The 27984-nt window shown below is 39.4% G+C and overlaps 1 protein-coding gene across 1 annotated transcript in view; it reads right to left on the reverse strand.

Moving 5' to 3' along the window:
• Positions 1–27984, reverse strand: part of LOC137278141 (structural maintenance of chromosomes protein 5-like) — a 428573-nt gene that overhangs the window by 27574 nt on the left and 373015 nt on the right. The window contains exons 22-23 of the mRNA XM_067810312.1: positions 7719–7946; positions 5050–5229 (exon numbers count right to left, since the gene is read on the reverse strand). Of these exons, the coding sequence (XP_067666413.1) occupies positions 5050–5229; positions 7719–7946 (408 nt within the window). The remainder of the gene's footprint in view (positions 1–5049; positions 5230–7718; positions 7947–27984) is intronic.

A 27984-nucleotide genomic window follows, 5' to 3' on the forward strand; every position in this document is an offset into this window, starting at 1 on the left:
CCAGGTAGATCATATTAACCTTATCAACCTCGCAACCAGACCCCCTATTGCTGTAATGGTTCTAGTGATTCACAAATTCTTTCAAATGACCTGTCAATAGAAGAGTTGATAGTATCTGGCTGTGTTGTAACTTCCTGATTACCTCTGAAGTAAACAATGGTCTGGTCAATTGTTTCATTCCCTTGCTGTTTCTCTAGTGTCATCTTTAACATGAGTTGAAATTTAATACCTTTTTAAATCATTCAGTTCTCCATTCACTTTTTCAAATACCAATTGCCTTATATCTTTAACGTCTATGTTTCTTTGAACTTCCATCTTCCACCCTCTCAAATATTTCCCTAAAGCACGCTCAGTAGGTGTGAATTGTAATTGTATTGGGGCTTGTTCATTGAGCAATTCAATGAACTCAAGACTTATTCATGCGTGAATAATTTCTCAATCCCCTTTCACGCGCTTGTAATTTTAAATCTTTCACAGCAGGAGATTTCTGATATGTTACACCTAATAAAGTTTGTAATTCAGCCTTTTTCATACGAGAGTAACCCCGCATACGAAGGCCCCTCACCCTCTTTCTGAGTTCACGCACTGTCAGCATATTTCAGGTTTCATACCTTATGTAAATCATTTCTCGAATAGGTTGTTAGCCCTCGCACTGCTGTGACCCAGTTCTCCATTTAGACATTCGTGTAGTAAAGGGAATAGGCTGCCTCACTGTGGCCACTGTGAGCTTGTGTGAATGGGAGACGGGTTGTGTCATTTTGGGTCTAGTGTTTTGAAATGGGGGTCTAGATCTTTGTTATTGGTATTAAATACTTATTTATTTTGAAGTGATTTAGAAACCCCATAGTATATACAAAACATGATCTGAAAATGATCAGCTGATTCCACCTCGCCTCGCTTCGAACTGCCATTTTGCGAATCATACTTGCAAAGTAAGCCGTCATGCCTATCCAAAGTGTGTCATAGAATCATGGAATAAACATTTTAGGACATAACACTTGATACTGTAAATCATTAAATTTTTGCGAGCATGATATTTTTGTGGAAGTTGCGAATGACTTGAGCTCGCAAAAATATCATGACTCAGTTTGCTGGTAGAATTCAATGAATAATCAGCAAACAACCTGTCCTATCCTCGCTTTATTATTCACCAGTAAATATATTTAACAATAGATCTAGACAATACATATATTAAGCAATGACAACAACGCAAAGAATGACTAATTACTAGCATTACTCGTATTCACGTGTCACCTGTCAAACAATGGATACCCGAACAAAAGTTACTCAGTCATTACGTCCGATAGTCCAGACAGGCGCCAACCACGCAGCACACATTTCTTCGAGACTGTTTGAAAGGTCGAGACCATCCCTTGGGCGTGGATAGGTTTCATGACGCTTATCTGGAGATCAACAGCTTCGCCGACACTAACTAAACTGGTCCTTCATCAGTGCAAATTTATTAGAGTCACTCCATTTAATTTAATCCCTTTGAACTGTTTTAACCTTATCTGGCCTATGCAGCAAGTGTTGTTTTAGGAAAACATCACTGACTGCATACATGCGGAAGTACTTCACTGAATGGTGTTCAAAATTCGCGGCAAACTTTAACATGTGACTGGATTTACTTCAGATAAATCTTTCAGATGCAAGTAAGCTTTGAAACTGTCAAACTAAACTATATTTTGAGAATTAGGCAAATAGCTAAAATATCGTGACGCAAACACGTCTGTTGGTAGCCACTTGCAAAAATATTATGACGCAAAAATTTCGTGATTTACAGTATATCATCGTAAAAGTGAAAAGATATTCTGTCCATGCACTGGCGTGAACGTTACCGGTGAAGGTGAAAGCCATACTGGTTAACTGTCTCTAAGTGTAATGGTAACACTTATGACTCACATCGCGCACACGACATGCGCTGTCAGTTTAAGGTTGGACCGTCCAGATCAGCACACCTAGCGGATTAGTGAAGGGAAGATAAATTCAAAAAGATCGCCCATTCTGGGAACGAAGCCCATCCCTCCATTTTGAGACTAAGTCCGAAACTCTTCCATGGAAACCAAGAAAATAATAAACCACAAGATCCTGTACATAGCAAAAGGCACCACTATAGGTTCTGATTGATATATCCACCAAGTTTTGTAGAAAAATATTGAATGGGTTTTCAGTTCTGCTCTGGTAACGAAGCCCATACCTCCATTTTGAGACTTACTCCGAAATGTTTCCATGGAAATCAAGAAAATGATAAATCACAAAAACCTGTAAATACGAAGAGGCACCACTATACGAGGGAATGTCAATAAGTTTTGAGCCTTGCATAGAAAAACACAAAATATTGGTATGAACCACATTTCTTTTTCAACATAGCCCCTTTGTGAGTCAAGACACTTGTTCCATCTTTTCTGCCAGGCGCTGATCTGTCATCAGAATAAGTCACCATTTCAAGATCTGTCTCATATATATGCCAAGATCTGTTGAAAGATATGAAATGGTTTTCGAGTCGTGCTCTGGAAATGAAGTCAGCAACATGTTCATGGAAAAGAGAAAATAATACATCATAAAAACCTGCAAATAGCAAAAGGCACCACTTTGGGGTCTGCCACACATATCTACCAAGTTTTATTGACAGACATTAAGAAGTTTTTGAGTTCTGCTCCGGAAATGGAACACACCTCTCACTTTTGAGAGAAATTTCAAGACTTTTCCATGGAAAGCGAAAAAATAATAAATCACATAAACCTGTAAGTAGCAAAAGGCACCACTTTAGGCTCTGATTGATATATCTACCAAGTTTTGCAGAAAAATATTGAACAGTTTTTGAGTTCTGCTCCGGAAACGAAGCCCATCCCTCCATTTTGAGACCAAATGTTTCCGGGGACTCAAGAAAATTTGAAATCACAAAAACCTGTAAATACCAAAGGGCACCACTTTAAGTTCTGACTGATACATCTACTAAATTTTGCAGAAAAATATTGACCAGATTTTGAGTTCTGCTCCAGAAATGAAGCCCATCCCACCATAAGATGAATACCAAAATGTTCCATGGAAAAACCAAAAAAATATAAATGCCAAAACTGTGTAAAGAGCAAAAGGCATGACCATAGGCTGAGATTACTATATCTATGAAGATTGGTCTAAAAATATTGAACAGTTTCCGAGTTATGCTCTGGAAACAAAATGATTACGGATGGACGGACGGACAGACAAGGCATCGACTATATACCCCTCATTACATGCCGGGGGGATAAAAAGTGACAAGATACTGATTTATTATAATGTATACACTTGCAGTTGAATCCCCTCAAATATTTATGAAGATGGACATGCCTATATTTGTTTTGAATGCAAACGAGGTTCAGAAGATTGATAATGGGCGTGACTCTATAAAACAGGTTGTCCAATGATATAACAGCGTAATAGTTTGTTTTACACTTGTCACTGGACAAAACTTAATGGCTTTCTCCGGAAATGAAGCCCATCCCTCCATTTTGAGACTAAGTCAGAATCGTTTCCATGGAAACCCAGAAAATAATTAATCACAAAAATCTGTAAATAGCAAAAGGCACCATTTACGCTTCTGATTGGTATATGTACCCAGTTTTGCATAAAAATAAAGAACGTATTTTGAGTTCTGCTCAAGAAACAAAGTCTATCCATCCATTTTGACACTAAGTCCGAAACGTTTCCAGGGAAACTGAGAAAATAATTAATCACAAAAACCTGTAAGTACCAAAAGGGACCACTTTAGGTTCTGACTCATGTATGTAACAAGTTTTGCAGAAAAATATTGAATGCTTTTTGAGTTCTGCTCTGGAAACGAAGCCCATTCCTACACTTTGAGACTAAGTCCAAAACGTTCCTATGGAAACCAAGAAAATAACAAGAGTCATCAGAAAATGACATATCTCCCTGGCCCCCACATATTTGAAAGGACAAATCATCTGATAGTAACTCATTGTGCTTTTAGACCAAGCCTGAATCATTTCCATGAAAAATATAAATGCCATATATCTGTCATCAGAAAAAGTCACCATTTCAAGATCTGTCTCATATATCTGCCTAGATCTTTTGAAAGATATGAAATGGTTTTCGAGTTGTGCTCCGGAAACGAAGTCCACAATGTGTTCATGGAACCGAGAAAATAATAAATCATAAAAACCTGTAAATACCCAAAGTAACCACTTTGGGGTCTGCCGCACAATTCTATGAAGTTACACTGACAGATATTAAGAAGTTTTTGAGTTCTGCTCCAGAAACAAAACACACCTCCCACTTTTGAGACTATGTCAGAAACGTTTCCATGGAAACCGACAAAATAGTAAATCACAAAAACCTGTAAATAGCAAAAGGCACCCCTTCAGGTTCTGACTGATATATCTACCAAGTTTTACAAAAAAATATACAACGGTTTTTGAGTTGTGCTCCAGCAATGAAGCCCACCCCACAATTAGACTAACACCAAAATGTTCCATGGAAAAACCCCAAAAATAAAAATGCCAAAACTCTGTAAATAGCAAAAGGTACAACTACAGGATGAAATTATTACATCTATCAAGTTTGGTCTAAAAATATAGAACGGTTTCTGAGTTATGATCGGGAAACAAAATGATTACGGACGGACAGACAAACAGTTGAAATTATTACATCTATCAAGTTTGGTCTAAAAATATTGAACGGTTTCTGAGTTATGATCGGGAAACAAACGGACGGACAGACAGACGAGGTGTTGACTATTTCCCCCTGCATTACATGCCAAATAAAAAATAAATATGCCCCACATCTGTAAACAGCAAAAGGCACAACCACAGGTTCAGATCATTGTATTTGTCAATTTTGCCCTCATTATATTGAACAGTTTTTGAGTTATGCTCTGGAAACAAAATGATTATGGATGGATGGACAGACAGACAGATGAGGCTGCACCATCCAGAGTTGCAAAAGCCTAATCAGACAAAATAATACGCTTTAAGTTATTAAAGCTTTGGTGTGTAACGGACTGGCATGACAATGCATGAATAATAGACATCAATTGTATGTCTGTCTCACCTGATTGATTTCATCCACACATCTGAAAGGAGATTTAGCTAATTCTTGTAGCGCCATCATGTAAAGAACAGTAGCCACACTCCTTTCACCTCCACTCTGATGATGAGGGGTCAGCTCTCTCAGTGGTTCACCATCACGATATTTCACTTTTATCCTGACTCCGTATTTTTCATAGTCTTCCTTAAATATATAACAAATGTATCTTTGAGGATTTGTTCCACTCTGACAATGAACTGATCCTATTATTCACTGACACAGCAGTTTCAGACATAACCATTATGTCCTTGTTTCTCATTTGACCAGGCACTGAAGTGGGAGGTGGCTTGAGAGTTCAGAGATGCATCGGTGCATCATTTGTTATGTATCTGACCTTATATGTTTCAGTACACACAGAAATTTACCTTGAGTCCTGTGGGATGGTATCAAGAAAGAGGTAATTTCCTGAAGAATTCAAAACTGTGAAGCATATTTATGAGCATGATATACTTAGATTTTCACTCAACTTGAAAGTGAGAAAGGACATTTATCTTACCTGACACTTAAGGGCTCTTCTTTTATTTTCAATGTATCTCACTTAGAAGGTACATTGCAGTATACCCCGCTGCTAATAGCAGCTCATTCGATACTTCATGGTAGTAATTCTCTATCTTGAACAGCATTGATATACATATGATATACAGAAATTAACAATGTTTTGCAAATGCAAATCGAGGGGAGGGAGAACTCTAAATCTGTTTTTCTTGTAAGCAAAATCTAGCAACAGCTACAATGAATACTGTACATGACAGGAACTGAAACACATGTTGCAGTAATTGCTACGTGTGATCTTCTAACATGTGTAAATGCTAAATGCAGATATTGGAATTAGTTTCAGGAAAAAATATCTGAACAATACACAAAATATACATCATAATACTGAAAGTGTAATCAGAAGGACAGAGTGATTGGTTTCACTCTTTCAACCGACCTTCACCTCAAAGTAATTGCCTAATAAGTGCAACAATTTTGACATGTAACATCACAACCAATGACTGATTTCTTACAAAATGACTGCCTCGCTGACAAGGCTTTTGCGAGGACTGAATTGTTTCAGGGATTGTTTGTACATTGCTACGAGAGTGTATTTTCTGTAAATTGTATTATTGATTTAGTGACAATTATTACTGGGTCTCAATGTTTAGAGTTTTGAGTGATAGTTATTATGGATCACATTTCGTATCATAAATGTTCAGTGCCATAAGTGTTTTAGTGGCAGGCCTTTAAGGTAGTGCTTTAGAGTTGCCTCCCTTGACTAGCTGTGTCTACTTTCGGGCGTCTGCAAGAAAGTTCTCAGTTGGTGGCAATATGGTCGCAAAGTGCTCGAATATTCAGGAATCAGAGACTGTATATCAGCCTGGTTATTCTGTTGACGATACACACACAGACTACTCTTGAAATAACTGGAGTACATTATTTGGCCTACTTACAGCCTGCCATTTGTCTGATCGCTTGCTGTGTAACATGCAGTATATGTGTTTCTCACTGTAAACCAAGACTTTGGTGAGCTGATATCATATTTGTGACCAATTACTTTAAGTTTGACTCAGTTGCACATAAATGTATTAGAATCCTCTACTGTGATTCTTTGTATCTTGCTCTTTGGTCAATACATGTTACTGAATATTTTAGATTTATCAGTGTTATATTTTGTTGGTTTTGAGGGGGTTTCTTATACCTTTTGTCATGGCAAATCTTTCACTTTAACAAAATAAATATGCAATGTAAGTTATCAGTTAACTACCTGTTAATTGCTATATGTTCTTTATTGTTTTCATTTGAAATAAGCAAAGAAATGGTGATAACTGCTGTTGTCATTCAACGTGATTTTGCATCACTCTTCCCCTGCATATTCTAAGTGTACTGAGCCATAGTAAGCAATAATTAGACAGTTGGACGTCGGAAAATTTTCGAAAATGCTTCGTAGTGTGAAATTGGAATTTTTCTTTGCTTACATTTCAAACAAGCACAGTCTTTCGAGCACAGCGTTCGTTTTCACACTCAGTATCTTACATTTCGTTTTGTCTAGACAGTTGGTACTGGTACAAAAACCATTTGTAATTTAATTCTGAAACATATAGGGAAATGAATGATAAATTTGTGGCAGCTGACTATGAAAATACATGATGTAATTGGCGTCTAAATAACAGCCTCCACTTACAGCTGACTATGAAAAACAGTTGATGTAATTGTAATTGAAAGTGCACTTCGGCGTTCATGTAAGTGTATTTTCGAATATATCCAACTGATTCTGGGTTCATTGGCAATGTTTCAGAATTATCATGAGCAGTTACATGAAAAGTTGATATTAGAGATCATTTATATGCTATTTTGAAATTCACTACTCCACAAATTATCAGATTTTCAATGTACAAACAAGAGCCATCAGAACATGACATATCCTCTTGGCCCCAACATATCTGAAAGGACAAATCATCTGAAGGTTACTTGATATTTTTTTAGTATTGTTTGGAGATGCTCTCAAGGCTGGGTTGGACAGTAGCACTGAGAGAATTAATCTATCTGACATTCAACATTTCTATTCCTACTGGTCACAAGTTCAAAACAGGATTTTACAACTTGAATATGTCAAAGTGCTTGGAAAAATACGACAAATAAAAAGGAATACTAACTGGATTTTCTGGAATACTGATATCAACTTCTCCAGTGCACTTCATACATGTGAAGAAATAACCAAAGTTGTCATTTATCCGATGAATTAGTTCTCTGAGAGGCCCCAGCCAGTTGCGCTTAGCCTCCTCAATTTCATGATGGTGATTATCACGTTCTCGTGTTCGTTTTTCAAGATCACATTGCAGGCGATGTATCTCTTTCTTACGTTGCTGGAACTCCCTCACAACCTGAAACAGAACTCTCAATATCAGTACTAGAACCTGTAACCCTGAGCTTTAAGGCAATGTTAAACAAAATGGAACTTTCTTATTTGTTAATATCAAAGTTTGACAAGACTAATCAGAAGAAAACATATCCCCTACACCGGCCCCCACATATTTGAAAGGACAAATCTGACAGTTACTTAATGTGTTTTTCAGTTTGAGTTTGAATTGGTTCCATGGAAATTGTGAGAAATATAAATGCCATATATCTGTAAACAGAAAAAGGCACCACTTCAAGATCTGTCTCATATATCTGCCAAGATCTGTTGAAAAGACATCAAATGGTTTTCGCGTTGTGCTCCGGAAACGAAGCACATCCCTAATTTTTTAGACTAAGTCAGAATTGTTTCAATGGAAACCAGCAAAAATAACAAGAGTCATCAGAAGTTTTTTAGATTAAATTTGAATCGCTTCCATGGAAGTCATGAAAAATATAAATGCCATATATCTGTAAACAGCAAAAGGCGCCACTTCCAGATCTGTCTCAAACATCTGCCAAGTCAGACTTGTTTCAATGGAAACCGGGAAAAATAATAATGCCAAAACATTGTAAATAGCAAAAGGCACCACTTTGTGGTCTGCTTCAAATACCTGCCAAGTTTTGCTGTAAAATATTAAATAGTTTTCTAGTTGTGCTCCAAAAACGAAGCCCATCCATCCCTCCATTTCGAGATTAAATCCGAAACATTTCCACTGAAACCGAGAAAATAAGTACCAAAATGCACCACTTTAAGTTCTGACTGATGTATGTAGCAAGTATTGCAAACAAGAGTCGTCAGAAAATGACATATCCCCCCGGCCCCTACATATTTGAAAGGACAAATCATCTGACAGTTACTTATTGTGTTTTCAGACAAAGTTTGAATTGTTTCCATGGAATTCATGAAAAATATAAATTCCATATATCTGTAATCAGAAAAAGTCACCATTTCAAGATCTGTCTCATATATCTGCCAAGATCTGTTGAAAGATATGAAATGGTTTTCGAGTTGTGCTCTGGAAAGGTAGCCAATCCCTCCCTTTCGAGACTGGGTTGTTTCCATGGAAACCAGGCAAAAAATAGAAATGGCAAAAGGCATCACTTAAAGGGATACGATTCAATTTGTGGGATACAAATTGAAACACCGACCCAAGTGTTCCTGTCACTATAGCTGCTAATTCAAGTCCAAACACCACACGTGCCGCTGCGATTGTTGTCAACAATCCTACTCCTACTGCTCCTAATCCCATGCAAGTTGCCATTTGGGTGGTCTCAGCACTTTCTATGTAGTTCAAAGCTCTATTGTATTTTATGAAGTGATGCCTGGATATCATGCTCTTGTTCTAGCTGGTGTTTTATTTTATATATCTGTTTCAACCGAAATCCGTCTACACTTCCCTTTATATTTCCTTTTTCATCTACGGCTGGATACAGACCCATTCTATTTGTCTATAATATAGTTTATAAATTATTTTTTAATTATCTATCATTTAATTTTTTATTGATATATTTTAAGCCTAAAAGGTTTATATTATTGTACAGGTAAATGGGTGAGATATTAATAGGTGTGTTTTCATCTATAATATGAACACCATTGAGGCTTATTGATTGCTTATAGCCTTATTATGATTCGAGAACATTTATTCTCATGCCTTTTAAAACAAAATATTCTAAGACCATCCAAAAATATTCTTGGCTTGGAAATTTCTAAGAGATATACGTCTATAATTAGTGTTGTGTGTGGTTTCATACCATACGAATCCAGAAAAAAATCACGTTGGTAATCAAGAAGTTGATCATCCATAAAATTTGTTCCTTCACCTTTAGCTCATCAACTGCTAAAATGCCTCTAAAACAGTTTATTCGTCGTCTTCATGGAGACTTGGCAATCCAAACCATCAACCCCCTCAGCCGCCTGGAAAAGAAGCATATCCAAGCCAGCAACCACCTCACTTTCCTGATGAGATGCAGAGACCTAAACGTCGTCCCCCACGGCCTGAAACTCTCATCACCTGACAACTCGCCAGGAGGCAGGTCCATTTTGAACACCGCCTCCAAACTACTACTGAAGGAGCACATCCACCACCATGGCAAGACCAAGGTCATAACCCTCCACAGCATCACCAGTCACCCTCAGCTCCACCCTTGACCCTGACACCTTCTCCTCCCTCCGTGCAGCTCAGTCAAACAACCTCCTTGACACAAAGACCAAGACAACTCATCTCAAGAAACTCCAACTCCTCAAACCAACTGCCGACAAAACAAAACGCCTCAGTAAGTCATTATCTGAAAAAGACTACTATAAACTTAAGTGACAAGAGCCTGATCTAAGACCAGACCAACGTCTTAGCCAAAGGACTGAAGTTTGTCCCCACCTTACCTCAATAGAACCATGATGAGTTCATCATCAACATAGAGAAAGGCCTCTAGCAGTTAGTACCCAGAGCTAACATCAACTTCCTGTGCTACCAGATTACCGACATCCTCCAAAAGTCCAAACCACAACAACCAAACATCACCAAGACCGAGAGAGAAGCCCTAAAGTACCTTTGCAACGATGACTCCATCACCATTGTGTCTCCAACGACAGCACAAGGCGCACCAGAAGAAATTACGTGACAACTAAGAGATAAGCTATCAGCTCTATCAAAAACTTTGTCATCCACAAGCCCTATATGCAAAATGTAAAAATACATAAGAATCCACCCAAAGCCAGACTCTTAGTGTGCTCACGTGACACTGTGTTCTATAACACTGCCCAACATCTGACGAAAGTTAGCCCATCTTGGCAAAACTGCTTACTCTTACATCTCAGATTCTGCAGAATTCTGTGAAAAATTAAAAACTGTCACTGATCCAGGAAACATTGTACACTATGATGTTGCTGATCTCTTTACCAGTGTTCCGATTAATGAAACCCTGCACATTCTCCGTAACCGCCTTGACACTCCTCTTGACACAAACCTTTCTTCTGACTCAATCCTGCAGCTCATCTCTCATCACCTTCACTTGCTTCACCTGGGATGATGATGCACTCTATGAGCAAATCCATGGCCTTCCTATGGGATCCCCTCTCTCTCTTATCCTTTCTGAAATCTACATGACCTCCTTTGAGCAACAACCTCTCAGCACCTCACTAATCAAACCAACCTGCTGGTTCAGGAAGGTTGCTGACACCTTTGTTATTCTCCCACACGACAACGACCCCTCTAAACTTCTTCAACATCTTAACCAACAGCACCCCCGCATCCAATTTACTGTTGAAACTGAAAACAACTCACAACTACCCTTTCTTGACGTCCTTGTCATCTGCAATTCTGAAAACACTATCCAAACCTCTGTCTATCATAAACCTACCCACACTGACCAATACCTCCACTTTGACTCTAATAACTCTCTCAGAACTAAAACCGGCGTTATCTCCAATCTCACCTGCCATGCTGTAAACTTATCCTCTCTACCCACTAAACCTGAACTAAATCATCTCAGGGACGTCTTTACCCAACTCAACAACTATCCCACTAAACTTGTTGACTGCATCATCAACTCCACTATCAACCGAGCACCTAAACCCAAAACTACTAAGTCTGACTCAGCTAATGTTTGCATCTCACTTCCTTCCATTGGCAAAACATCACTTCACATTAGCCGTCTACTCAAGCAACAAGCAGGCATTGACACATACTTCACCACAGCCACACCCATCAAAACAATCATCAGGGCAAATGGTAGGAAACATTCCACAACAAAACAAGAGCCTAAGGGTGTGGTATTCAACATCAGCTGCAACTGTGGCAGCAACTACATTGGGGAAACATCCAGACCACTAAACATTCGCATCAAAGAACACAAGACATCAACAAGCCATTTTCACCAAATTTCCTGACCACAAAATCAACTGGGACACTATCAAAACACTCTCCAGCAACAAACATGATTACAAGCAGAGAAAATTGGTAGAACCTATTCACATCCGCAGACACAACCCTTCCATAAACAGGGATCAGGGTATATTTCTACCTAACCGATTCGACACTTTAATCAAGAGATATTAATCTCTGGCTTCCGTCACTAATCCTCCATTAACTGGTCCCCTTAACGCTGTAATCCCCCACCCCACCCCTGGCTTCACACTAATTACTGGTCATATCAACAACTCTAGTTATATCCTTTGATGTTTTTGTTATCTCATGTCCTCAATTATGTTGTTGTTACCATTAATCTAATCAGCTATAGCTCATGTACCTGTATATAAACTGTTCCCATATGCTTGAAAATGGTATAAGAATCCATACCAAAACGTCGCCATTGTGAAAATAAAGAAGTCAATCATCCATAAAATTTGTTCAACCTTTAGCTCAGCAACTTAAAACAGTTCACGTTGGTAATCATATATACTGTGAATGACTAAACTGGCATTTGAGTCGACTGGAGCTAGCACGTCAGTGTGACCTGGTATTCGTAACACTTGTATAGAATTAAGAAGGGACTAAAGGACTTGAGAAGGATGCTGTTGTCAGTAATTTTGGAAACGAAATCATTTTGATTAAAAAAGATGTAAGGGTTGGTTAGTGTTACTTTAATTAACCATTCAAGTTCTGTAAAATCTGCTAGTGGCATTCGTTTGTATACGGTATCTTTAAAGTAAAAGAGGTACGGGGTGGAATCTCTTTGTGTCTCCTAGATCACCGAGTGTTACACTTGAGCTTACCATTGTTTATAAAACTGTTAGAAAATAGTTTCCAATTGTATTTCTGATAGTGTCTCATGTATGAACTTTAAACTAATAAAATTGATGTGCTCGGTTGGAAAAATCTTGGTTAGAGTTACAGTGTCTTCCACTATCACTGTGGCATCTCTCAAACTGCTGTGTGAATCACCACCCACCCAAATGTAAACTGAGCAAACGCGGCTCTGGTGTTTTTCAGCCCACCAGAGTTTGATTCCTTTCACCATCTCAATATCGCTCTGCAATGGTTCACCTAGGTAGACCTGAATGACCAGCGTGTAATTCGCGAGAGGCTTTCCAGGATGGCTGCCACACCGTCGAATTCAGTTACCAACTGTAATACTTCGTTCCCTCTGAGTTTACACGACAGCATGTGGGCTGCTCTACTCGAGACCGGTGTGATGGTTACAATGCGTCTTTGTGATGAGACGTAAGCCATGAGGAGGATTCCATTGTTTATGACTTTGTTTAGGTAGTGGTCTTTGTTTTCAATGAAAACATATGGAGAAATTAGTGTAACGTTGAGAAGCGAGTTGATTTGAGATTGTAACATCATCCACCTGTTGTCGTCAGTGTGTATTAGATACTATGGTTTGTTTTGATCAATGTTTGTTATCCTGTCAAAGTCTTCCAAATCAAGCAATTTACCACCGAACAATGGGTATATTCTCCATTCATCTGCGTCGTTGCGAACTATATCGTATCGTGTGTTGCTGTCAGATTCCGATGTATCTAGGTTAAAAGTATTACCAGATTTATCGACAACAGGGACTTCAACATGTCTGTAAATGTTGTTTATAACCTTAAAAGCGGATATTTTACCATCTATTCCTGTGTCATCAAACCCTCTAGTATCACCTAGATCTGATAAACTTGTATAAATGCATCTTTTTTTCCCTTGATTGCTAGTCATTATTATATATGCAGAGTTATGCTTAGGTAATCTATCTTTATAGGATTATTTTTTGCATCTGAAATTGACAATTTTAATTCAGAAATATTACCATTTATACTGATGTGATGAAAATGACTCTGTGCCGCCCTCATTGTACTTTTCTGTTTTAACTGGGATAGCCCTCAACCACGTGGAATGACTTTCATTTTGTATATTATCCGTTGTGCTAAGCTGATTGAGATAAATTTATATCTGGAACTAGGTCTGGTAATTTCGTACCATGCATGATCAGGCCATGGTCTAATTCATATGGATTCAGACCTAGTAAAACTTGCCCCTTGAAGTTGTCTAACACCACTCTTCCGTTTGAGTCATTTGTTTTAAGTTCAGCTCCTAAAGGTTTGAAAACTTCGTCGTTGAGAGAACATACGCTGTAGTAACCAGCGTCTATTCTGTTTGGCTGTCCATGCCAAACTCATAATATCTTTTGTTGATGTTTGTCCATCGCGGGTAGTAGGTGATATTGCATAGTGCTATTTCGAGTTGGCCAGAAGTATTATCAATGGCACATATAATTTGAATGGTCTCACCATTTGTTATATCAGGAGGCATAATGTACATACTATAATATATATTATATATAATAATAATATGTATAAACCTAAAGTACATTACCCCCAAAAAGAAAAATATAGGTGCCTCCGACTTTACACACATAAAAATCTTGGTTGATGCAGATGGGTCATATTTCAAAACCCGATTCACGGATGTGTTTGAACATTATGGGTTTTCTGTCATAAACGTGAAAACGGTACATGCATGGTTTAACAATCTGATGCAATTCTGGCAGAATCAATTCAATTTCGCTGTGTGGTGTGCGATGACTGGATGCAACTTGATTGAACTGAGTAAATCTGTGTTTATATTTGATATGTACTACCATATCAGACGTATTCTCAGAGAAATAAGCGCACCAATACCTCAGGATAAGGCATGGAATGCAAAAAACAATCCATACGATACATGGGCATACGAAGGAGTTTGTAATGAATTTCGTGTTGATCCGAAGATGGACAGGCATTTACCTGCGCCAAATCACAGATTAGGAATTCCTATTGTTCACAATCAGCCTCTGGCAGAAGCCAGCTACAATGTGGTTAAAAAATGGGTTTACAAGTCATTTCACTACTTTAAAACAAACGAGTGGGACAACCGTTTCTTTGCTGTTGATGGTGTCCAATCAACATCACATCAATCGTAAAACAGCGATGGTTGTCGGAGGTGTTGCGGTCAGCTTGTGTCTCATTTGGCTAAAAATTCCCTAGCCGCAACATACACCAGCCCAGCCACAGCGACGATGAATGCCCACAGATTTTGGCCAAGCCATGTGGCAGTTTTACCCAACATGCTGAGCAGCCACGATACAATACTTCCTAGGATACCGGACAGGGCTTCTGCAGCCTCACCAGCGAGTTTAGCCAGTTCCTCTTCAAGCGATTTCAGATGTTTTTTTATCCAGCCTCTGGTGTCACCACTCGGTGTGGGGTGTGGTGGAACCCCACTGGTGGAACCCCATCCAGTAACAGATACAATAGTACAATAGTTGATATGATGAAGCCCAGTGCCATCAGAACACTGGCAATGGTGATACCATGCTATCGGAACAAAATTCAGCCAACATGTCAATCCTGTCGGCCAAAATGGTTTCCTCGTTCAGTATTCTATTGATTGTTTCCTGAATTTTTCAACACTATGGGGGATCACCCAAACCCCCATTCTGCTGGTCATGGCTGGCTGCAACAAGTACGGATCTGGTAGTTTGCAGATCTTGCCCTACATTTGGGGGTAAGCTGTCCGCAGGACCTTTGAGTTTTGCACCACCATAATTATGTATGTTTAGTTTTTCGGGCAACGACAAACGGGACCTCGTGAATAATGTGGATCATGCTACAGTCAAGAAAACAACAAGGCGCTTAGCATAGACGAAAGTGATATATATTACCGTTACACAGACCTCTTGGAACAAGAAAACAACGTATACCAGGGTTTGGGCAGCAGAAAATCGAATAGGTTATGTGTCGGGTACGCCTTCATGCAAGATGAGTTACCCAAACTATCACATAGCGAAAAAGCAATCGCTGAAGCATATGGGTTTTACATCCCGCTTGACTTTGAGTTGTTAACCTCTCATGCACCGTTTTACCAAGCCGCACTGGGTGACTCTCGTTCAATGATTACAGCAAAGTCGTGCGTACGCTGAACAGTGACAAGGGTAGTTACGAGATTGAAAACATCTCCTTGGAGTTCGACATGGTGACTAGTCCGGATCTTGCCAAGCATATTCGAAACCACTACTCTCGAAAAATGACCATCCTCTATGATAGGATACTGCGTCACAGAATGATTCAACGTGACAAGAGCGATACAATTTGGAATATCAATTTAAACGTACTGGTGCGATCGATGAAAGGAATATTGATCATAAGAGTGGAGGAATACGGCGCAATCGAAAGAGACAGCAAGAGATTCCTCAACCCAGAAATCACAAAAGTGACCATAGAGGGAGCACACCAGCAGTGGCAAGAAAAGAGAAACTACAGCGATAAAACGAAACTCAATAGTCGACGTGGTCGGTGAATTGGATCTATACTCTGTGAATATCGGTGATTACCTAACCAGAAGTATGTGTTGTGGTTGGATATGAGATCGACATATGATAACAGTCTACACGGTAGCGGGTGTCGCATCAACAGCGGAAGCAAGGGGATAACCATTCAAATAACGAAGAAGGCTCAAAGAGCTGGGAAATTGAAATTGTATTTATATGTAATTATGGATGTGCAACTTAATATACACAATGGGAGATTCCTGCAAGTCATCTACTGACCTGCTGGTCGGGCAATTTTGTAACCCCAGGGGAGTGAGACCCCCTGCTCTCTCCCACTCACCGCATTGCGCTATTACATGTGGACAGACGGGTTGTGGTAAGACCGTTTTCTTGCTGGATTTGTTGGAGAGGTATTATAGGGAAGTATTTGATAAAATTGTTATATTGTGCCCTACTATAAACATGAATAAAACATACAAGGAAAGAGCTTGGGTCATGACTGACCTGGGAGTACAAAGAGTAGACCCGAGGACACGCCTACAAGAGTATTTAACAGTTTCACCAAAACTTTAAAGGAAACAGATGTTGTAGTAGTATAGGGAATGACAGTTCTGGACCACTTTCAAGAAATGTCTCTACAAAGCCTTATTTACTAAATAAGGCTTTGGTTGGGTCATTAGCTCTTGCTACTATTACCCCTACTACTTAACGTGTGTTGGAGGTAACACTGTGCCGTACGGTACGATCAATAATTCTTCTCTTACAAACCCCCTACCCGGCCCATCCCTCAAGTAGTATAAGTTAGGTTCGTCGGCTTTCATATCCACTTTATCTATGTTGTAAGTTTTGACTGACCATATAGGATCGGTGGCCCGCTTACGGCTATCACCCTCGTGTTCCCCCGGCTGGTATAGATACCTCACACTATAAAAAGTTGGCGGCCTATGTCATGTTTATATCGATGAAACAGTTTAACGTGAACCGCCTACGATCTCTTTGGTGTTCATAATAAAGGCTTGCTGGGCTTTTTGTATCCCCTGTTCTATGTACTTTTTTATCTCGTCCTCGCTGATAGCAGACTTACGAGACTTGGATCGAATATCTTGTTTCATTCCGTTATATTTTTTGAGTTCAGAGAGGATTGAACGAAACTCCTCTTCTGAGATCTTACTATCAGAGAGTGCCGTGGAAATACGCTCACTCACTGTGTTCAGCTTTGCTTCGGCCAGAACCCTGATCTCGAGACCTAAGATGTACTCCATACTGAAAGCCGACAATAGTGAGATCCGGAAGGCTAAGGGGGTTAAGAAGTATGTGGTGAAACAACACATCAAACACGCCAGATTCAAGGAAGCCCTGTTCAAGACCCGTACCTTTAGACATAAAATGAACACACTTAGAAGTGATGGACATAAGATATACGGACTGACTATAAACAAGACGTCCCTGTCGCCTATGGACACGAAACGTTGGATAGCTATTGATGAGATAAACACATACGCGTATGGACATGAAAAAATTTGAGGCTATTTACTACAGCCCGCGTGGGTACTGGAAAGGAGCTAGCGCAGTAGATAAGCTAGCTAAAATAGCGCGAGTACCCCCGGAGGAAGCCAAAGCGTGGCTTGAAAAACAAGCCCTGTGGCAGATCTATTTGCCGGCACCACGCTACGTGCCTAGAAGGAGGTTCGGTATTAACATACCTAATAGCGTTCACCAGGCAGACCTACTGTTCCTACCCCACGACAAGAGGTACAAGTATGCCTTAACCGTAGTGGACGTAGCCAGTCGTTACAAGGAAGCCGAACCCTTGACCACGAAAGATTCGGCCCAGGTAGCCAGAGGATTCGAACGCATATACAAACGCAGTCCGCTGACGTGGCCAACAGAGCTGCAAGTTGACCCCGGACGGGAGTTCATGGGTGCCGTGTCACAACTGCTAGCCAAACACGATACAAAGGTCAGGCGTGGCACGGCCGGAGCCCATCGCAGCCAAGCCATAGTTGAGAGATTTAATAGGACTTTGGCTGAGCGCTTGTTCGGCCATCAGTATGCTAGGGAGATGGTCACCCCTGGAAAACGATCGACTGAATGGGTCACGAGGTTACCCAAGGTGGTGTCGGCAATCAATCATGAAGTCACCCGTCTCACCGGTAAGAAACCGGCAGACGCTATCAAACTAAAATCAATAGTTGCAGAGTCGGCCGCTCCATTGCGTGGGAAGGAGAAACAGATACCAGATAGGGCCCTAGTGAGGTATCTATACCAGCCGGGGGAACACGAGGGTGATAGCCGTAAGCGGGCCACCGATCCTATATGGTCAGTCAAAACTTACAACATAGATAAAGTGGATATGAAAGCCGACGAACCTAACTTATACTACTTGAGGGATGGGCCGGGTAGGGGGTTTGTAAGAGAAGAATTATTGATCGTACCGTACGGCACAGTGTTACCTCCAACACACGTTAAGTAGTAGGGGTAATAGTAGCAAGAGCTAATGACCCAACCAAAGCCTTATTTAGTAAATAAGGCTTTGTAGAGACATTTCTTGAAAGTGGTCCAGAACTGTCATTCCCTATACTACTGTTGTTCATCCTTGATGATTGCAGCACTATCAGAGAAATAACAAAGAAGAGAGACATGCTGTCGTATTTAGCCTCCTCTGGATGGCATGCTAATCACAGCATATGGGTGTTGACGCAGAAATTCAACTCGGTGTTGAAAGACTTGAGAGAGCAGACACGATGGGAGGCATTATTTCACTGCAAGGACAGGGATTTGTTTGAGGAGTGTTTGAGAGAGAATGACGTGATGAGTAAACCGGAACGTGAACGGGTGAAAAAACAGCTCGCTGAAACTAAGCACCCCAAGCATTGCACTTTTAGTATTGTCATGTATATTTTGCGTATCGTTCAGATATTTTTTCATGAAACTGATTTCAGTATCTACATATATCCATGTTCAACATCATATATGTGGATATAAGGTATGTGTTTTTATTCTTTGAAAGCTTTTGATTGTTTGAATAATATTTACATGGGAAAGTGACTCAATAAGTGTACTATACCACATTTTAAGCCTCTACACAAGTATTGGAAGATCACATGTAGCCATTACTGAAACATGTGCTTTAGTTCCTGTGATGTACAATATTCAGTATGTTGGGACAAATATTGCAGTTTCATATGAACAGGTTAATAAACAGCGATTTAATTCCAACTTATAAGTAAAACTGATAATATTAATGAAAAGGTTTGTGCATTTTGTAGAGGCACATATATTTAAAGGAATGGTTTTGTTCATTGCATTGGTTTGTGTCGTTTTTATAGACGAAACAATTATGAATATTGATTGACCAGGTGCGAGTTTGTCAAAAATGTTGTACGATTCATTATCATTTTTTCGATAATAAAGTCAATTCAAATTCAATTAAAATATATCTGATGGCAGAATATCGAACTCAAACAATATTTATACGAAAATTGTTAAAATATATAAACCATGTCATGTCTTAATTTGGACAAGCCTTACGTCCATATTCTAATACTTCTGTACTGAAAAAGCGATCTCTTTGTACCTTTCATTGCATTACCTGCTTTTTGAAGTAGTATATTGGCATCTTTTCCTAAAAATTTTGAAACTACCAAAAGGTATTCTCTCACAAAGTGTGGAACTTTGTATTGGAATAGTTTGGTTCAATGTGAACAAAACATCACGAAAATATACTGTCCGTATCCACAGCAAATTCTTTCCATGTGATCTGAGTTACACTGACCTAATGTAAACCGTAGCGGAGTTACGCCCCCTTATCTCGTCGATGTTTGACGTCATAGAAGAAAATCGATTTTTGACATTTATTGCAGGTCATTTTTGATTTTGTGAGTATGACGTTATGCAATAGCACATACTTCCATTTCATATACACTTATGTCGTTCAGATACAAAGCTGTATTTTCTTCGCTCACACTTTCCGTAAAGATGCCAAATTAAATAAAATTGTAGCAGAGTGCTTTTATTGGTGCACGATAAAAAACAGAGAAATTTACTGTTTTTCAACACAAAAGTTTTGGACAACTTAGCAGTGTCTATTTCTCAAACCCTTGCAGTAGCCGCAGTTATATTTATACCAATGGATAGGAAGTTAAATATTCTACATATCGGTGCAATTTTATAGCCGTACACAGATCAAGGACCACGCGAGTGCAAATCTCGCACAATGTTCTCTTTTCAAACCTTACGAAAATGTGCACCTGAAAAAAAACCCTCGGCATTCAGGGGTTAAACAACTGACTATAAAGCTCGACTTTGACATGTAAGACATGTTTATGCTTACTATGAATATTGGTATCGCAATGGTCACCAAGGATGTTTGGGTAAAGCAAGGTATTGTACCAGAAAATATTTTGAAGTAATATAAAACATGGACACGGTAGCAATGATGGTTGGTGAGGCTCTCATGAATGCCGTAGCATTTTCCGGGAGTAATTTCCTGTTTCCACAAATGAGAGAGTCAGACACAGCTGAGATAGACGCGGAGAGAAAGCGACACAATATAGCCACAGAGAAACAACAGGCCGCACAGGCTGAATATGCAAAGAGGCGTTTGAATAGACTAGATTCGTCGACGAAGCTATGAAAGAACACTAAGACGGGTAAGAAACTGGAACCATTAAATGAACCAACCATGATACAGTATTACACTCCTTCAGAGGGTCAGAAAGATCGCGAATTGATCTTCGTCATAGGTGGTTTAGCAGTGACAGTGTTAATCGTGAAACAATTAAGACTAATCACACATATTAGTATATAACAAAATGAGACATGTTTGCACCTGGGTACTTATGAGGAAAACAGACATTTGTGGTAAAATGAGCCACGGCCAGGGTTACTGTTCTTATCACCGTACAGATAGTGTCAACTACACATGTTCCGTGTGTGGTATCGGGGTGAAAGGTCATTATAGTTTATGCAAAGAGCATGGCGCGGAGAGAAAGCGGTTTCAGCTTATTTACGAGAAGAAAAAGGATTACATCAAAGAACGCAAACACTCGTTAAAGATTGAGGTATGATTTGTAATTCCTCGGGTACAAATCCTCTACTCGGCCCATTTACCAGAAAGTACAAATTTGGTTCCCCGGGTTTAACATCCACTCTATCGATATTATATGTTTTCATAGACCAGATAGGATCTGTAGCACGTTTACGGGTGTCTCCCTCGTATTTACCTGGTTGATATGAATATCTAACAAGTGTGCGATCTGGTATCTTTCTTTTGAGTGGGGGAACCCCACACCCCTGTGGAACTTGCGGACGGCTTAAGGGGTGCCGCTGTGGTCTCTCACTGAATCACCATTCAAAGGTTTTACAGCAAACATGACAACGCATGCTTTGGTAATAGGCCTCCCTATCTGCCTTGGACATATTCATTGGTGTTATGCTGCTCAATTTTTTCCTGATCTCTACTTCCTCATGCTGTAAATATTGGAGAAATTTCTCAGCCGCGTCCTTACCTCTGTAAATGACTGGAGGGTTTAGTTTTACCATCACAACGAACAACAACATAACCAAAACCACATGCCTGATGTTCTTGATTCTTCTGAGTGTAACTTTGATTAGGGGATAGAGCTACTGTATCAGTTGGTTTAATAATAGCTTCAAAGTCTGCATAGATAATGTATGGTACTGGTATCTGATTTTTGTGGTTGATAAATTTTAAGATATTGTTTTCTCTTGGCAAATCTACCCGTATAGCCCTCTCCCCTACACCTCGACAATCATCCCTGTGTGAATTGAGTAGATCGGCCCTAGAAAACCCATGAAGGCACCTTTCACAAAAGTGTTTCTTTTCTTTGTGTTTCGATTGATTGTACAACAGTCGGCTGAAGTGCTTCATCCATGTGTAGTGACATTTTTCACCTTGTTGTATCATAAATAAATTGATCGTTTTACGACCATCCTTATACATTAAAGGGCTTATCCTGTGCACTATTACATTATTACCTTCGTGTCCAAATACATTTATGGCTAAGTCAGGATTCTGTTTTTCTATCCCGTTGACCTGAGATATGTGTTGGTTCATCTATACCTTCCCAATTGATCCCATCATCTACCAGGTAACTTGATAGTCAGTCTGAAATTTAGCAGATCGTACCGCTATCCTCATACAATTATCACCACGATTTTTAACATTAACCATAGCTTGTTTGGTCTTACAATATTTAGGCAGGGGTAAGTACGATATACCTCTCAATGGTCTATAGGTTGCTATATCCAAGTAGATCACATTGACCTTATCAACCACCCAACCAGACCTCATAGTGAAACGTTCTAGTGATTCACAAATTTTTTTGAATGACCTGTCAATAGAAGTGTTGATAGTATCTGGTTGTATTGTAACTTCCTGATTAACTCCGAAGTAAACAATAGTCTGGCCTGTTTCATTTCCCTGTTGTTTCTCTAGAGTCATCTTTAACGTGAGTTGAAATTTTAATACCTCTTAAATCATTCCGTTCTTCATTCACTTTATCAAATACCAATTGGCTTATATCTACAATGTCTGTTTCTTTGAACTTCCATCTTCCACCCTCTCAAATATTTCACTATAGTACGCTCAGTAGGCGTGAATTGTAATCGTATAGGAGCCTGTTCATTGAGTAATTCATTGAGCTCAGACTTTCTCATGCGTGAATAATTTCTCAATCCCCTTTGACGCGCTTACCTTTTTAAATCTTTCACATTAGGTTTTGGATGTGTTATACCTAATAAAGTTAGTAATTCAGCCTTTCTCATAAGAGAGTAACCCCGCATATCAAGGGCCTTAGCTGTGAATCTCATCCAACGCACTGTTTCTCTAATTTGTTGTCACCAGCTGAGAGCTGATGCGACAGAGAGCACTGCTGTGACCCAGTTATCAATCGATTCCCCATTTAGATAATGTATGGTACGATCGATTCCCCATTTAGACGTGTGTGCAATAAAGGGAATACAAGCCCACAGAGGTTGTCGCCCTTACACTGTGGGCTTGTGTGAACGGGAGACGGATTGTGTCATCTGGGGTTTAGTGTTTTTGACAGGGGACCGAGATCTTTGTTATTAATATTTATTACTAATTAGTTTGAACTGGTCTCATATCCCCATTACTACTACTACTTAACCAAAAAGTACACGTTGTGGCTGGATATGAGATCGACAGATGATAACACTCTACACGGTAGTGGGCATCGTATCACCAGTGAAAGCGAGGGTATAACCATTCACTGCGCTATAATATGTGGGCTGACAGGATGTGGGAAGACCTTTTTCGCGTTGGATTTGTTGGAGGGGTATTATAAGGAAGTATTTGATAAAATCATAATCCTGTGCCCTACTATAAACATGAATATAACGTACAAGGATAGAGCTTGGGTGATGATGGACCCAGACGTACACAGAGTCGATCCGGGTACACGGCTACAAGAGTATTTAACATTGTTTCACTACCAATTTAAAGGAAAACCGACGTTGTTCATCCTGGATGACTGCAGCGCTAACAGAGAGATAACAAAGAAGAGACATCCTCTCGTACCTGGCCTTCTCTGGCCAGCATGTAAATCACAGCATCTGGGTGCTGACACATTTGAAACATTTAAAGGAGCAGACACAATGGGTGGCATTATTTCACTCCAAGGACAGTGATTCGTTCGAGGAGTGTTTGAGAGAGAATGATGTCATGAGTAAATCAGAACGTGAACGGGTGAAAAAACAGCTTGCTGAAACTAAACATGCCAAGCTCGTGTTGAAAACAGACCAAGCAGTGATTACCAAGTAATATTTTAATGGTCAGTGGCCTTTGTTTTTAATAAAATTTTAGTAATGGCCTGCCTTTGTTTTAGTAATTTTAGTAATGTTTTAGTAAATTTTAGTAAATTTTAGTAAATTTTAGGAATTTTTAGTAACGTTTTAGTAATTTTAGTAATGACCTGCGGTCAGCCTTTATTTCGGTAATACTCGATTTTTGAAGTTCAAATGCAACCTAACCTTTATCACTCTGTGTTTAGTGTATGTTGGATACTATTTTTCAAAAATAAAAACTAGAGTACTATATTATAAAATGGAGTGTGAAGAATTAATAGAAGAGATGTTAGTTCCAGAGGAACAAAAGGACAACAAGTTAGACTGATAACGCAAGTCATGGGTGGGAAGGGAAAACAATATTTAGGAGAAAACATCACTGCTGACAAAATTCAGAAAATGACAGATGAGGAAACCAATAACTTATATGTTAGGTATGAGGCACAACTCGGGGCTGAGATGACAAAAGTCAGGTTCTACTATTACCCAGATTTACGCCTTCATAGCGTCACACTTTTTACCGATCCCACTGGAACGTGGACTCTATTTGTGGGAGGACTTAGAGAAGGACCCTTTTATCGATAATGCCTTGAGCTACCTCAGTTGTGCTTTGTATCACAAATATGGCATGTATCTTAAGCTTATAAACAACATTTACAGATGTGTTCCCGTTGTTGGTGGATCTGGTAGTAATTTTAACCTAGATACATCAGGATCTGACAGCAGCACAGATATGATATAGTTCGCAACAACGTGGATGAATGGAGAATACACCCATCGTTCGGTGGTAAATTGTTTGATGTAGAAGATCTTGATAGTCCAACAGAGACTTATCAAGACATACCGTACTATCTAATATGCACTAGCAGCAACAAGTGAACGATGTTACCAGCTCAAATCAACTGGCTTCTCAACATTACACTAATTTCACCATACGTTTTCATGGAAAACAAAGACCACTACCTAAACAATGGATTCCTGCTTGTGTCTTACGTCACATCACAGAGACGCAGTGTAACCATCACACCAGTCTCGAGAAGTGGAGTCCACATACTGTCATGTTAACCTGGGGAGACCGTGGTATTGCTCAATTTACGTACGGGTGGGTGGTGATTCACACACCAGTTTGTGAGATGTCACAGTGATAGTGGAAGACACTGTAACTCTAACCAAGATTTTTCCAACCGAGCACATCAATTTTATTAGTTTAAAGTTCATACATGACACTATCAGAAATACAATTGGAAACTATTTTCTAACAGTTTCATTAACATTGATAAGCTCCAATGTAACAATCGGTGATCTAGGAGACACACACAGTTTCAATTTACCCGGTTGAGGAAGGCACCCCATAGATATACAAATGAATGCCACTAGCAGATTTTACAGAGCTTGAATGGTTAATTAAAATAACACTAACCAACCCTTACATTGTTTTTAGTCAAAATGATTTCATTTCCAAAATTACTAACAATGGCTTCCTTCTCGCATCCTTTATTCCCTTTAAAGATAATTCTATACAAGTGTTAAGAATACCAGGTCACACTGGTAACATGCTAGCACCAGCCAACTCGAATGCCAGTTTAGTCCTTCAAAGTATATATGATTACCAACGTGATTTTTTTCTGGATTCATTTGGTATGAAAACACACATAACACTAATTATAGACGTACATCTCGCAGAGAATTTCGGTCAAACAATACTTTTAGTTGGAGTTTTAATATTTCGGGATAAAAAACATGAGAATAAACGTTGTCGAATCATAATAAGACAAGGCTATCCACATGAACAAGCCTCGATGGAGTTCGCATTACGGTTGACACATGTTAATAGCTTACCCATTTACCTGTACGATAATGTAGGCTTAACATACATCAATAAAAAAATTAAATGACATATAAGTAAAAACTAATTTATAAACTATATTATAGACAAACAGAATGGGGCTGTATCCAGCCGTACATAAAGAAAGAAATGTTAAAGGAAGTGTAGACGGATTTTGACTGAAACAGATATGCGAAATAAAACACCAGCTAGAACAAGAGCATGATATCCATGCTTTAAACTACATAGATGGTGCTGATACCACCCTAATGGCAACTAGCATGGGCTTAGGAGCAGTAGGAGTTGGGCTGTTGACAACAGTCATAGCCGCACCGGTGGTTATAGGACTTGAATCAGCAGCTGTAGTGACAAGAACGTTTGGGTCGGTGTTTAAATTTGTATCCCGCAAATTGAAATGTAAAGCAAAGAGACATGATGAAATTAGAATTCTTGCTGTATCAAAGTTAAACACAACAGAAGATCATGTTTCCACCACACTCAATGACAATAAAATCTCAGGAGAGGAGTTTCGTTTGATCATAGGTGAACTAGAAAAATACAACAAAATGAAGACTGAGATGAAATCAAAGGTTCGTAAAACATATTCTATAAGTCAGGATGAGAAAAAAAAGTATATAAAACAAGGGATACAACAAGCCCAACAGGCATTTATTACGAAAACAATAGAAGATACACATTAAACTGTTTTGCTGAAATTAATATAGGGGGTCCTGTGGTGGGGACACCCCACACCCTTGTGGACAGCCGACTGCAAGTCTCCCCACCACCACCTGTTTATAGAGAGTAATTGAAAGAATTTTTAAACTCCTTATTAGAGATTTTTTCACACCTATGTTAATAATGGATTTGTAGCAGGCTGAAAATATGTCTTCGACTGATACCGAGCCTCTGATTGCTAACAAACTCAAAGAATTAGAGCACGGCATCTATCTATTGACTATCGTTATTAATGAAGATGTCTTCAAAGAGTATTTTCTGACTGAATTTATTGTTGATAGTTTACATATGTGTATATCCATTTACCTACATGACAAGACAAGAATACAACACTGAGCCCATAATCGATATAGTTACTCTGAACATAGCACATGATTACAGATAAGGTTGTAACCAACTCTCAGCAGACACATCGCGCACTGTGTGACCCAGCTCTCAGCCAGTATTGATCGATTCACATGTAAACATTTGAGTAGAAAAGGAAATAGGCTGGCCCACAGTGGAGGAAGCCCCCACAGCGGGATTGTGTGAATGCACAAGGGTTGTGTCTGTTTTTTCACAGAGTTTGTGAATAATGGGGTCTAGATCACGTTATTGATATTATATAGCTTATATATTGGGTGTGGTCTAGTGCAACCATTACTTATACTACTTACCCAGGATACTGTGTTCATATGTGAACGCTGGTGGTGTTGTGGGATACCCCGTGGGGCTCTTTGTCCCCACACATTTAAACTGTAATTATTTTATAGAGTGGGGAAATCCCCCACACTCCGTTTAAACGTAGTTTCCACCACTATGTGTGAATGTTTCTTGCAGACGAAAAGTAGTTGTATAATTAGGCCCAGATGTGGTGTACCTTTGGTTTCCCCTGCAATTCTGCAGGGGATCTGGAATGTCGTCCAGAACCGCTATCACTTACACTACTCTATAAGACTTTCCTAGACAATGAATGAATGGCTCCAGCATGTTCCAGAGCCAGGGCAAAAATGAAGACCTTGCAATACAACCCAACAAGAAACAAGATGCATTCAGTCCCTGCCACCTAAAGATCTTCCAACCTGGTCATTGAGAATATGACTCAGGCTGGTTAGGGATAGGACAGAGTGTCTAAATGTACATTTTGATTTTTCTTGCGTTTAGTCCCCTTTCCGTCACACATTCTAAACATTTAGGTTTTGAAAACACTTAACCCTGCTCCTCGAAAAATGGTAAATAGTAACTATAATTATGCCATGTGTGCAAGTGGTTTATGTGCTTGTAAGTGGGCACGTCATTCCTCTCTGAAAACAGAGAGATCGTGACAGGATTTTGTGATTTGTGACAGTGCATCTTCGCAACACTGAAACACAGACATATACTGCTGACAAGAAATAAGGGAACTAACGAAATAATAG

This window comes from Haliotis asinina, chromosome 3 (genome assembly GCF_037392515.1).
Source record: "Haliotis asinina isolate JCU_RB_2024 chromosome 3, JCU_Hal_asi_v2, whole genome shotgun sequence".
Classification (NCBI taxonomy): domain Eukaryota; kingdom Metazoa; phylum Mollusca; class Gastropoda; order Lepetellida; family Haliotidae; genus Haliotis; species Haliotis asinina.